The sequence below is a fragment of the Amblyraja radiata genome, chromosome 1 (assembly GCF_010909765.2).
Source record: "Amblyraja radiata isolate CabotCenter1 chromosome 1, sAmbRad1.1.pri, whole genome shotgun sequence".
NCBI classification, from domain to species: domain Eukaryota; kingdom Metazoa; phylum Chordata; class Chondrichthyes; order Rajiformes; family Rajidae; genus Amblyraja; species Amblyraja radiata.
In genome coordinates, this window is record NC_045956.1 from 163,999,862 (window position 1) to 164,014,631 (window position 14,770).

A 14,770-nucleotide genomic window follows, 5' to 3' on the forward strand; every position below is an offset into this window, starting at 1 on the left:
TCTCTGGAGAATAGGAACGTGATGTTTCGTGTCGGCGGCGGCGGTTGTATTCGTCCAGTATCTTTGATTGTGGGGCAAAGATACTAGGTGCGTGGTGGCGAAGGGTCGAAGCGAATGACGGGCTCCGAACAGCGGCAACAGCGGCCATGATAGCGGCTCCATCGCCTCCTCCTCCTGCACCCCGCACAGCGGAAGGAACCTCCCTCTCTCCCTCCTCCCGGCCTCGGCGCGCGGGAGGGGTTGTGAAAGTGCCGTTGGCGGATTTGCGGCCGCTATCAAAGATCTTATATAGCTCCACTATAAGATCTTTGGCCGCTATCGCACTGCTTGCAAATCCACCAACGGCACTTTCACAACCCCTCCCGTACGCCGAGGCCGGGAGGAGGGAGAAGGGGGAGGCGGAGGCAGAGGCCTCCTTCCGCCGTTTGAAGCAGCTGCATGACAGATCCTATAGCTATAGGATCTTTGAGCTGCACCGCTCGGTCCCGCACCTTCCTGTCGGCTGGCGGAGGAGGGGAGGCGGTGGCGTGGAGGCGGCGGCACTTTGGCGTTGGACAGGGACGGCCAAGGCAGCGGGGCGATGTTGTCCCAGGAGCGCGGACCTTCCTTCCTCCTCTGCACCTTCCATCCCACCCTCTCTCTCTCTCTCTCTCTCTCTCTCTCTCTCTCTCTCTCTCTCTCTGTCTCTCCCTCTCATGTACGCCCCCTCCACCCCTTATCCTGGGACCCTTCCTCTCCATCCCGCACTGATCCCCATTCCCTCCTCCTCTATTCAGTCCTCACTGACATCCCATGTCCTCCCCTCCCCATCTACCCCCCCCCCCAATCTATTCATCACCCTACCCACCTCGCATTGATTCTCCTGCCACCCCCCCACCCCATCCATCCTACCCTGGTCCCCCAATTCATCCTGTACTGACCCCCCTTCCCATCCATCCTGCACTTCTCCCCCCATTCATACTGCACTGATCCTCCCATTCATCCCGTACTGACCCACCCTCCATTTACCCTGCACCAATCCCCCCCATCCATCCTGTAGTGATCTTCCATTCATCCTGTACTGATCCCCTCATGCATCCTGTACTGATCCCCTCATTCATCCTATACTGAACCCCTCATTCATCCTGTAGTGATTTCCCATTCATCCTGCACAGACCCTCCGATCCACAGTACTGACCCCCCCCCCCCAATTCATCCTGTACTGATCTCCCCCCCCATTCATCCTGTGCTGACCCCCCCCCCCAATCCATCCTGTACTGATCCCCCCCATTCAAGAAGAATGGGAGGAACAGTTTGAAGAAGGGTCTCGACCCAAAACGTTGCATATTTCGTTAGCTCCATAGATGCTGCCTCACCCGCTGAATTTCTCCAGCATTTTTGTCTACCCCCATTCATTCTGTACTCATCCCCCCCATCCTTCCCATACTGATCCCCCATTCAACACCACTGACATCTCCCCTCACAATTTTACATACTCCAACCAACACTTACTAATTCACCTGCCTCAATCCATCCATTCCGCACCGATTGCATTCTCAAACCCCTCCCCGCCATCTATCTACCCCACACTGATTCACACACCCCCTGACCCTATTGTGCTTCATGGCCTTCAGAGCGAACATTGACTATGTTTGATAACGGAATGCAATCAAATGTGTTTTAATTCCCAATGTTATTATTTGTTTTGACACCTTTAAACATATTACCAAAAGAACATTTGCTGCAGTTATGTCCTTTGGCCATCTCTTGTCAGTTTGTGTAATGTTTAACCTGTCAGATGGGTATAGTCGGTTTTAACAGCTATTATCATAAAATGCCTTTAGAAATTTCCTTGCAACCTGTATATTTTGTCATGGATAAATTATGTGGGAAGTGAGAGTGTTTCTGTGCCAATAGCAATAACGACCCATGCTATGGCCATGTCATGGTAATTTTCGGTCCTTCACAGAAAACATGCTTGCATCAATTGCAATATGTAAAAAGAGTTGAGATATTGTATTTTAATTTTGCTGCATGCCATTGAGGTATAAAAAATGTCTTGATCGGTGAATATGTTTAGTTTGTGACTTTATTTGAAGCAGAAATAATATGTGAATGTAGACAAAAGTGCTGGAGAAACTCAGCGGATGCGGCAGCATCTATGGAGCGAAGGAAATGGGCAACGTTTCGGGCCAAAACCCTTCTACAGACTGATGGGTTTCGGCCTGAAACGTTGCCTATTTCCTTTGCTTCATAGATGCTGCTGCACCTGCTGAGTTTCTCCAGCACTTTTGTCTACCTTCGATTTTCCAGCATCTGCAGTTCCTTCTTGAACATAATATGTGAATGCTTCATTGAGCATAATTCCAACTGGTAACTACGCACTTCATCCAAGCACATTATCACACGCTTCATGCAAACCGTCTTAAATGACCACCTAAATTGTCATTTGGCAACCTAAAAAGCTGTCAAGGTTGCCCTGCTGGCAACAGGGAAAAAAAGTTAAGCGAGAGCCCTGACAGAGGGCAGTGGAGGCCAAGTCACTGGATGGATTTAAGAGAGAGTTAGATAGAGCTCTAGGGACTAGTGGAGTCGAGGGATATGGGGAGAAGGCAGGCGCGGGTTATTGATAGGGGACGATCAGCCATGATCACAATGAATGGCGGTGCTGGCTCGAAGGGCTGAATGGCCTCCTCCTGCACCTATTTTCTATGTTTCTATGAGTGAGCTGCCAGCATAACAGGCTTGAGTACCTCAGCCGTCAGCCCAAGAATCCATTAGGCCCACAATGTCCATACTAGCCCTCTAGAAACCAGTCCCTTCAGCCCACAACACCCATTCTAGCGCTCCATAAAGTCCCCCCCCCACTGGCCACCAATATTAGAATTGGTGGAGAGGTGGAATATTGCGTTGGCGGACCAACCCTCCAGTGTGATGCTGGGACCCAACCGGTCCCACTTAGTCTAGTCTAATTTAAAACCATAGTCCTGCTCTCTTCCTAAACCACTTGTTCTCTTTATGTGTCATAAAACTTATCCATCTTCTTAAATACACTCAGTGACATGTCCTCCATGGCCCTCTGTGGTGGCAAATTCCATGGATTCACGACTCTCTCAGTGAAGAAATTTCTCTTCATCTCCATCCCATGAATCTCCTTAACGGGTGAGATTACAGAGATTGGGAGGGACAAGGTCATGGATAAAATTGAAAACAATTCTGAGAATGTTAAAATTGAGGTACTGTTTAATCGGCAAATTAGAGCAATTGGTGAAGTAGAGGAATCTTAAGCACCAGATTGTAATATTAATATACTAACTAATAATATTAATTAAGAATGTAATTTATTTGAATATTTCTGTTGTTGCCGTATCGAAGCTGTAGTTGTACATTTTGATTTTTATAATCTTTGTAAATTAACAATTTTTGCAGCGCACTGGAAATTTTTGATCTTTTTAAATTAGCTGTTCTTATGGTTGATTGAAGGTCATCTCATGATCTACAGTTAATAATTGCAACCAAGTAAAGTGTAGGGTAAAAGGGTCACTGAATTCTTAATTATTATTGACTAATTTTAATAGTAGACAGGATACCATAGTTACAAGCAGATCAAAGTAGATTTAAGAAATTATTCCATGCATGCCAATAATAATAGATTTTTAAGCAGGGAGCTTCAGATGAGTTCATAATTGTAAATTGAGCGATAGTTTAATCTAGTTGTTCATTTTGTGCTACTATCCCTGATGGCCTTATTAATGCATCGGTTTGACAGGAAATCAACCCTGCTGGATTCAATTGTGCCACCGTCCATAGGATTTTGAGTAAAGTCTTAAGAATGTAACTAAACATCGCACAACCTTCTAAAACAGACATGAAAGCATGGAGGATTCTAGACAGTACTCCAGATGGAGATTTATACTGGAGGCTATTACGGACGTATTAGGAATTTCACTCACAAATCCTTTTGAATTTCAATTTATAAATGCAAAACATTAATATGTTTCCCATTTATTTATCAAATGCAATTGTATTGCAAATAAAGATGTGGTCTTTTTAACTTCAGAAAAGGTTTTTATATATAGATATGATTTTTTGAAATATTATTGACTGAATTTCTTTGGTTGACTTCCTACTTAATTAAGTTCACCTGTTTCGTTCTGCTGCCTGATCTGCTATGTACTTATAGTATTTTTCTATTTTTGTCCAAATACAAGTCTCTCATTGCCTTTTTGGGCACGGGTTCAGGTTTGGTACAGGCCTTAAACTCAAAATCTTGGTTTATTCCTGCTTTACAAAATTAAATACTTTATTTCTTTTAAAATATGCATATAGTATATATGCAAAGAGATAAGTAATAGTCACCATAATCTCAATTAATGTTTATGATCATACTCAGCACAAACCTTTGATGAAAAAATAGAAACACAGATCGAAACCTCTATTATATTGAAAAGTCAATGGATTAAAAAATATATTTATACATTCATTCATTCATTCATTCATACATATATACATCTTATCGTATATCTATAAAAACTGTGTGTGTGTGTGTGTGTGTGTGTGTGTTATTTTGCATGTGAAACATATCTCCTCGAAAACCAGACACAAAAACGCAGAGATTTTTACAATTTCGGTAGGAATTTAACTTATGAGTTCACAAATCCACTCCTCTCTAAATTTTGTCAATTATTTCCCCATATTTTGAGTTACATTGTTCGCAAAACATCAAAAAAAATTAAAATCAAACTGCTGCATGAGTCACAGTGCCACCTCACAGATATCCAATCACAATGGATCTCATTTACATATATGCCATCACAATGGGACAGGTGTGGGAGATTGGAACCTTGACGTGGTCCCACTAAAATCAAACTGCTGCAAGAGTCACAGTGCAATCGCACAGATATCACAATGGGACAGGGGTGGGAGATCTATCCTCCTCCCTCCCTTCCACCCCCGTGCCTTTCCCCCACTCCCCCCTTCTCTCTCTCCCCCTTCCTCTCTCCCTCCCTTCTCTCTCTCCCATTCCTCTCTCTCCCCTCCTCTCTCTCCCTCCCCTCTCTCCCCCTCCCCCCTCTCTCCCATCTCCCCTCCCCACTCTCTCCCATCTCCCTCTCCCCCTCCTCCCCACCATCCCCCCTCACCCACCCATCCTCTCCTCCTTCCCTCCACCCCCCTCTCCCTCTGTCTCTTGCCCTTTTGTCTCTGTCCCTCTCTCTCTGTCTCTCCCCATTCTCTCTCTGCCCTCACTCTCTACCCCCCCCCCTCCTGCGAGTTGGGGGCTATGCGTCAGTGGATAGGGCGGTTATGGGGTAAAAGGAGCAAATTAATAATATTAATATAATATTAAGGGGAGTAGTTAGCGTGTGTGCGGGGTGGTAGTTAGTGTGTGTGACGCCACATGCCGCACGCACCCCCCCCCCCCCCCCCCGCAACCGCACGTTGGGGGAACAGACCCAACGGGTCTGCACTTGGTCCAGTATACTTTTAAAACTGTGTGTGTGGGTGTATGGCATTTTGCCTTTGAAACGTATCTCCTCGAAAACCAGACGCAAAAACGTGGAGATGTTTACCATTTCGGTAGGGATTTAACTTCTGAGTTCAGAAATCCACTCCTTGGTCAATTATTTCCCCAAATTTTGAATAAAATTGTTCACAAAACTCACAAAAATTTTTAAAATATAAACGCTGCTCACCAGCTGCTGACGTCACAATGCCCACATGCCCATCAATCCAGGCCCACCTGCGTCCTGGCCCCCCCCCCCCCCCCCCCCGCCTCTGTGGATTAAAGGCGCAGAAATATCAAGAAAGTTCTGCAGAACAAAGATTCTACAGCTGCTCTCCGCTATAGGATCTTTGTTCTACAGATCTCAGGGCAGCGACTCCTCACGCGCTGAACTTCTCATAAGTTCCGCTGAACTTTCTCCTCACAGCCGGCGCAGTTCGCGAAGCCCTGCCTGCCTGCGTGCCCCTCCCATCCCCTGGGTGCTCATTCCAGCTGTGGGTTTCCAGAGAGTCAGAAGCCTGGGCTTCTTTGCTGTGAACGCTCGCTCCTGGGCGAAAGCGTCTTGCCTTAGCGGCTTTAAAGGGCTGTTGTCAGCTGGCAGTTATCAACGGCTGCGGGCGTCGCGAGGCCAAGTTATGTCAACACCCCCCCCACCCCCCCACCCCCGACGCGCGCTGGCATTTGGCTCTCTGACTCCTCCCTGTTCTGTTTTCCTCTGAACAAGCAGGTTCTGCAGATCCGGAGGACAGGCGAGATCCTGGGCAGGTGAAGAGGGGGAGTGGGGGGATTGAGGGAGAGGGGGGGAATGGGGGAGGTGAGGAGGAAGAGTGTGGGAATAGAGGGCGAGGAGTGGGGGTGATAGGGAGTGGGGAATAGATGGACTGCCCCCACCCCTCTCCCCCTCCCTCCCCACTCTTCCCCCTCTCTCCCCCTACCCCTCCCCCCCTCCCTCCACACTCTTCCCCCTCTCTCCCCTACCGCATCTCCCCCTCCCTCTCCACTCTTCCCCCTCTCTCCCCCGTACCCCTCTCCCCCTCCCTCCACACTCTTCCCCCTCTCTCCCCTACCCCATCTCCCTCCTGCCCTCCCTCCTCCACCCCTCCCCTACCACCTTCACTCCACCCATCCCCATCCCCTCCCCCCCCCTCCCTTCCCCCCTGTCCCCCCCTTCCCTTCCCCCCTCTCAGCCCCCCTCTCTCTCCCTCTCTCTCCCCTGTCTCTCCTCCCCTCTCTCTCCTCCCATCTCTCTCACCCCTCCTCCCCCACCCTCCCTCTCCTCCTCCCCTCCACCCCCTCTCCCTCTGTTTCTTGCCCTTCTGCTTCTGCCCCTTTCTCTCTGTCTCTCCCCATTCTCTCTCTGCTCTCACTCTCTACCCCCTCTCCCTCTCTAGGGAGGGAGAGGTGGTAGAGATTCTGGTGTTTCACTTAACTGTACTAATTCTTAACTGTAACATTTAATTTCAAAGATCACTTTTTTAGTTTGAAGCTGCTTTTTTTGGTAAGACTCCATTTTGAAAAAAATTGAGCTGTCTTTTTTATTGACAACTGATATTAAAAATCATTGTTTTGTTTTAACCTCGAAAACGTTGCATTTTTTGTTCTTTAAAGACATTCTGGTGTCTTACTTAACTGTACTGATTCTTAAAGATAACATTTAATTTCAAAGATAGCACTTTTTTAATTTTAACCTGCTTTTTTGGTAAGACTCAATTTTGAAAAAATTGATCTGTCTTTTTTATTGACAACTGAGATTAAAAATCATTGTTTTGTTTTGTGTCCCTCTCTGTGCCCCTGTGTCCCTCTCTGTGTCCCTGTCTGTGTCCCCCCTGTACCTCTCTGTGCCTCTGTGTCCCTCTCTCTTTACCTCCTCCCTTTCAAGCCGCGCGCCTGTGAGTTGGGGGCTATGCGTGAGTGGATAGGGCGGGGATGGGGTAAAAGGAGCGAATGAATAATAATATAATATCAAGCGGGGTGGTTAGTGTGTGTGTGTGTGTGGGGGGTGGTTAATGAGTGTGGGGGGTGGTTAGTGTGTGTGTATGACGCTGCAGGCCATCCCCCCCCCCCCACCGCAACTGCGCGTGGCCCTTGGTCTAGTATATAATAATTGTTCATGTTTGATAAAGAAAAGTTAGCTCAATTGTGCCTTATGAAGGAAAGTAGAGATAGAATCAAAGAGGTTTAAAAAAATAATGTTAGAAAAAAAATAGACCTGAGAATTGGGAGAAGTTTAGAATTCACCAGAGTAGATAAAATAATTGATTAACTGAAGGGAAGATCTGAGAGTAAACATGCAGCAAACATGAAAATTTAATGTAAGACCATCTGTAAATATGGTGCATGGAAAAAGGTGAGTGTAAACATTCTTAAACACAATTTTGGAGTAGAATAGGGAGGTTAGCCTGATTGTCCTAACCAAAGTTAGTTCCTCATTCAACATTTCCAACATCAATTCATCAAATCATCTGGTCATTGTCACATTGCTGTTGTGGGAGGCTGATATGTACAAACAGGTTGCCACCTTTAGAAAAAGTTTTTAATTAAAAAAAATACTTGATAGGCTTCAGTACTTTCTGAGTTTGTGAAGAGCATAACATGTGCTAGAATGTGAGTGTTACTGTTACAATCTTATTTTTCCTTTATATTTGAAGGGTAGATTTTGTTAATTATGTTTTTTTTACTGGTTGTGTAATTCATAATAATACTATTATTCACTGATGTCTGGATTACTAGCCTGTAGTTTCCCAGCTTTTCCTTGTCGCCCTTCTTAAATAAAAGTACAACATTAACCATACTCCAGTCTTCCCATACCTCCCACTTGTCTTTTGATGATGCAATTCTTTCCTCAACTTCCCACAATACCCAAGGATACTTGGTCAGGCCCTGGGATTAATCGCATTAATATTATTTGTAATTTGGATATAGTTCACTATATCACCACCTATTTCCGTTAATTCCATTGCTTCCATTACGGTTTCCTCAGTAAATGTAGCTGGGAAGTATTCATTCACACCTTCCCCATCTCCTGTAGCTCGTCATTTAGATGACTATGTTGATACTTAAGAGGCCGATTCTCTCACGTTTGGTCTTAATATACCTGTAAAATCACATAGGAATTTCATTTATCTTGTATGTCAGAGCTATCTCATATCCTCTCTTTACCTTCCTGATTTCCCTCTTAAGTGTACTCCCTCATTTCTTATATTTAGCAGGCTTCTGAACGATCCTTCCATAAACGAGGGTACTGTCTGATTCACCTCCACCCCATTGAGGACATTGGACTTTGTCTGTGGAACTGATGCGCTACAATGCTGAGAGATATATTCTGCGCTGTGTATCTGCCCCTATGCTGTATCTATTGTACTTGAGCTTGAATTGATTATCTTTATGTATGGTGTATCTAATAACCATATAACCATATAACAATTACAGCACGGAAACAGGCCATCTCGACCCCTCTAGTCCGTGCCGAACACATAATCTCCCCTAGTCCCATATACCTGCGCTCAGACCATAACCCTCCATTCCTTTCCCATCCATATAACTATCCAATTTATTTTTAAATGATAAAAACGAACCTGCCTCCACCACCTTCACTGGAAGCTCATTCCACACAGCTACCACTCTCTGAGTAAAGAAGTTCCCCCTCATGTTACCCCTAAACTTCAGTCCCTTAATTCTCAAGTCATGTCCCCTTGTTTGAATCTTCCCTACTCTCAGTGGGAAAAGCTTTTCCACGTCAACTCTGTCTATCCCTCTCATCATTTTAAAAACCTCTATCAAGTCCCCCCTTAACCTTCTGCGCTCCAAAGAATAAAGCCCTAACTTGTTCAACCTTTCTCTGTAACTCAGTTGCTGAAACCCAGGCAACATTCTAGTAAATCTCCTCTGTACTCTCTCTATTTTGTTGACATCCTTCCTATAATTAGGCGACCAAAATTGTACACCATACTCCAGAATTGGCCTCACCAATGCCTTGTACAATTTTAACATTACATCCCAACTTCTATACTCAATGCTCTGATTTATAAAGGCCAGCACACCAAAAGCTTTCTTTACCACCCTATCTACATGAGATTCCACTTTCATGGAACTGTGCACAGTTATTCCCAGATCCCTCTGTTCACCTACATTCTTCAATTCCCTACCATTTACCATGTACGTCCTATTTTGATTTGTCCTGCCAAGATGTAGCACCTCACACTTATCAGCATTAAACTCCATCTGCCATCTTTCAGCCCACTCTTCCAACTGGCATAAATCTCTCTGTAGACTTTGAAACTCTTCTTCATTACCCGCAACCCCACCTATCTTAGTATCATCTGCATACTTACTAATCCAATTTACCACACCATCGTCCAGATCATTGATGTACATGACAAACAACAGTGGACCCAACACAGATCCCTGTGGCACCCCACTCGTCACTGGCCTCCAACCTGACAAACAACCATCCACCATTACTCTCTGGCATCTCCCATTCAGCCACTGTTGAATCCATCTTGCTACTCCACCATTAATACCCAACCATTGAACCTTCTTAACCAACCTTCCATGAGGAACCTTGTCAAAGGCCTTACTGAAGTCCATATACACAACATCCACTGCTCTACCCTCATCAATTTCCCGAGTAACATCTTCAAAAAATTCAAGAAGATTAGTTAAACATGACCTTCCAGGCACAAATCCATGTTGACTGTTCCTAATCAGACCCTGTTTATCCAGATGCTTATATATATTATCTCTAAGTATTCTTTCCATTAATTTGCCCACCACTGACGTCAAACTAATAGGTCTATAATTGCTAGGTTTACTCTTAGACCCCTTTTTAAACAATGGAACAACATGCGCAGTACGCCAATCCTCCGGCACTATTCCCGTTTCTAATGACATTTGAAATATTTCTGCCATAGCCCCTGCTATTTCTACACTAACTTCCCTCAATGTCCTAGGGAATATCCTGTCCGGACCTGGAGACTTATCCACTTTTATATTTCTCAAAAGTGTCAGTACTTCCTCTTCTTTGATCCTCATAGTTTCCATAGCTACTCTACTTGTTTCCCTTACCTCACATAATTCAATATCCTTCTCCTTGGTGAATACCGAAGAAAAGAAACTGTTCAATATCTCCCCCATCTCTTTTGGCTCTGCAGATAGTTGGCCACTCTGACTCTCTAATGGACCAATTTTATCTGCTTGGATAGCATGCAAAACAAAGCTATTCACTGTATCTTGGCAAATTTGACAATAATAAACCTAAACCTAAACTTGCTCAAGGAATTGGCTTCATCCCAGCTCCCAATATTCTTTTTGACTAAAGGCCCAATATCCTTGATCAGCTAGGCTTTCCTGAACTTACCAGTTTTGCCCTTCCCACAAACAGGAACATACATTCACTGAACTCTCCCAACGTTACCTTAAAAAAGCCTCCTTGTTGTCTGATGACCCTTTACCTTTAAAGGTCTGTGGCAATATATTTGCATGCTAAGCCCAGCAATGGGTTAAAGACATGAAGGAGAGTGTGCAGCCTACTCGGCATTTGAAATGCCTTGAATACAGTTTAATAGTATTTAGCCACATGGAGTGCTGTTTTACCCTGCTGAATAAACACTAGCAATTTCATTTGAATCTGTTTCTGGCGCCAATTTGTGTATGGATGCTGGCATTCCACTTTCAGAGCTAGGAAGGCAATTATTTTGATTAAGCACTACAGATGATTGGATAATTTTACACCTGTAGTGAAAAGTCTAATGCTACTCGTTTGTTTCCACTCCTCCAATGACAATTATGGCATGGTGAATCATACATTGTGCGTCAGATTTCAAATATCCGGGCGATTATTGTACAAGCAATGTCCTTTGCGGCCCTCCGCTAACTGATGGAGGAATTGGGCAGCTGGAGAATATGTATCCAGGAATAGTAGATTAAAAAGACACATACATTACACTTTGCAGTTTGTATATCATTATAATCATACAAGTCAACCTTCAATTCACTGTAATCAAAGACCAAGTGTAATGTTCAGATAATCCAAAGTTTAAAAGTGTGGCTAAACAGTTCAGTACAGACAAGAGTAATTCTGTTATCAGTGTAAAAACAAAAATACAATATTTTATTAACATCATAAAAAGATTTTTTGGAATATTTTAATTTTAAAATGACTTTGGGAAATAAGAGTTAGCTGGAATATAATTTCTTCACAACACAAGGTAAACATCTAGAACAAAACACACTTGCTTGTCATTTCAGGGTATATATTGGTAATGTACTACTAGTCTAATCCTATCAGGCTAGACCCCTTTGCTAGAGTATGGTTTGCGTTGAACTTAAATTATGTTATTCATTTGCAAAAGGGATTCAAGTATATGGGGAACAACAATGTGAAAAGAGTCAGGTAATTCTGTAGACTGCATTTTAATTCATTCTTTGGATGTCGATGTTGCAGATGGGGCAGTGATAATAGTAGATCATGAGTGGAGATGGAGATAGGATAATTGGGGAGGAAAGATATTTTCCACATCTTAAAATGTAGTTTACTTTAGAGATGCAGCGTGGAAATAGGCCCTGTTACCTGACCTGCTGAATGTTTCCAGCATTTTCTGTTATGATGTATATATTAGTGCAGTTACTATTTATACGTTTACATTTTACACACCAGATATTTGTACTTCACACCAATTAATGAAATTATTTATATTTATATACTTTGTTCCAAAAGAAGCTCAGGATCTTTTCAGATTATATAAAACATATTTTGTTTGTAACTAGGTTCTTAGGGTGATGGCATCAAAGATGTTGCAGCTTGCAGAAACCTTCTGCATTGAAGAAAATCAGACCCAAGGAATCCAGGAGTCTTTGCTGCAGGCTGAAGTGACTGCATTGGTAAAAGAACTTGGCTACGCTGCCACCATCTTCAATGTAAGACATCTGGATTTACTATTTCAAAGGTCAAACTTGTTGTAAAATGAATCTTTTGATTTGGTTTAGTCTAGAGACACCGCATGTAAATAGGCCTTTCGGCCCACCTAGTCCATGCCGACCAACTATCATCCTTCACAGTGGTTCTACGTTATCCCAATTTGGCATCCACTCTCTACACACTAGGGGCAATTTACAGAGGCCAATTAACTGACTAACCCATACATCTTTGGGATGTGGGAGGAAACTGGAGCACCTGGAGGAAACTTATGCAGTCACAGCGAGAATGTGCACACTCCACACAGAAGCACTTGGGTCAGGATTGAACCCGGGTTTCTGGTGCTGTGTGGAAGTGGCTTGACCAGCTGCATCATCCTGCTGCCTTTAATAAGTAATTTGTATGATCTGTATCTAATGCTCTAGTTAATGTCTAAGAAGAAATTGCAGATGCTGGAAGTTTTCGTCCTGAAACATTGCCTATTTCCTTCGCTCCATAGATGCTGCCTCACCCGCTGAATTTCTCCAGCATTTTTGCCTTCGTTAGTTAATGTCAACCTTTTAATTTAGATTTTCTTGCATAACAAATGGTTTTACGTAAGACTGTGGTGATAAAAAGCCACAAGAAAACATCATGCTAATGCATATAGTGAGGCTAATTTTCTAAAGATGACGGGCTCCCTGGTGCTAAACTGCAGCAATGCAAAGAGGAATTTTGCATTTTAATCTCCATTGGACAGGGTGAAAAGTGTTAATACAGCAAAAAAATATTTTTCGCCAAATTCCCAGACACGTAAGTGTTCCCATTCTAAATTGAGGAAAAACACCAGTAGAATATCAAGTAGAGGAGTGAAGTCAATATGGTAGCCACATATCTTCTTGCTCTTCTTGCCCTTCTTCCCTTCACCACACATGTGCAGATCAGCAAATGCAATCTGCCAGCAGGAAACCTGCCTGTATTCTTTTATTTATTTCAGTATATTGAAGTAATATTCAAAGTTAAGCACCAAAATTGAGGTTAAAAGCCAGCCAGAGAGGGGAGTTTACGGTGAGAGGGGAATATTTAAGGAAGATGTAAATGTGCCATTGAAAAGAATGAGGATGAAGTCCGGACGAATTTGTTTAATTTATAGAGCTATCCATTGCTTTTGGATACTTGAAGTAACTGCGTTCTCGATGTATACCTGGAAAATGACAACATGCGTTACATATCTTTCCGTTTTTTGTTCTCACTAATACATGTGGGATCAGCAAGTTTGTAAGAAAAATAGTTTGTATATATTTCTAGTATTGCATCTTTTGCTCCCCAAATATTGCTTGCAAACTGTATGGACATCTGTAAGCTCTACTTCTATCACTTTTTCTGCTCTCAACAAAGATAGAGAGCTACGTTATTCACAAGAGACTACAAAATCTGTAATCTGGATCAAAAAATAAACTTGTGGAGGAACTCAGTGGGTTTAGTGACATCTGTGGAGGGAAAAGAATTGTCAACATTTCATAGAACATAAAATATAGAATGGTACAGCACAGAAACAGGCCCTTCGACCTATAATGTCCGTGCCAAACATCATGCCTAGATGAACCAATCTCATCTGCCTGCACATGATCCCTCCATTCGCTCCACTTCCAGGTGCCTATCTGAAAGCTTCTATCTTATCTGATAGATAATCAGATCTGTCTCCCCAGCCCCCCCACCCCAGCAGTGTGTTCCAGGTACCCACCACACTGTCTAAAAAACATGCCCCACACATTTCATAGAGTTATATGGCACATAAACAGCCCCTTTGGCCCAACTCATCCATACTGACCAAGATGCCCCATCCAAACCAGTCCCATCCGCCCTGCCCAAATTCCCCCATCCACCACCACCCCTCCCCCACCATCCATGATCCATGCACCTGTCTAGATGTTGTTACAGCACCTGCGCAACCAGTTCCTCCAACAGCTCATCCCAGATACCAACCGCCCTTTGTATGTAAAAGATACATGTTACTTCTTCTGTCTGAAATATTAACTCTTTCTTTTCCCACAGTTGCTTCCAGGCATGCTGGCTCAGGAGAGTTAGTTGCTGAAAAGTACAGTGTATTGTTTGGGGAACACATCACTATCTTTGAAGTTGATAATGAATATAATGTCAGAAATTCAGATTATTTCCTAACATTTATTCACCTCAGAAGTTTTTCAGTTTTCACCCTAGCAATGAGAAGTACTGAGATAGACTTTGTTTTTCCAAATTGGCAAAGATAGAAATGTGCCACATGCTGTTGTTAACTTTCCAATTTAAAAAATGTGTCTTTAAGAGTTTACAAACAAACCACAGCCCCATAATTCATAATGTTATACACTCGGCATAAAGCACAAAAGACGTGCAGC

General features: G+C 43.5%; 1 protein-coding gene across 5 annotated transcripts in view; it reads left to right on the forward strand.

Annotated features, from left to right (window-relative positions):
• ccdc142 (coiled-coil domain containing 142) overlaps positions 1 to 14,770 on the forward strand; it is a 124,774-nt gene that overhangs the window by 98,009 nt on the left and 11,995 nt on the right. For all 5 annotated transcript variants that reach the window (XM_033034658.1, XM_033034639.1, XM_033034625.1 and 2 more), the window contains one exon: positions 12,248 to 12,397. In XM_033034658.1, coding sequence (XP_032890549.1) covers positions 12,248 to 12,397 — 150 coding nt within the window. The remainder of the gene's footprint in view (positions 1 to 12,247; positions 12,398 to 14,770) is intronic.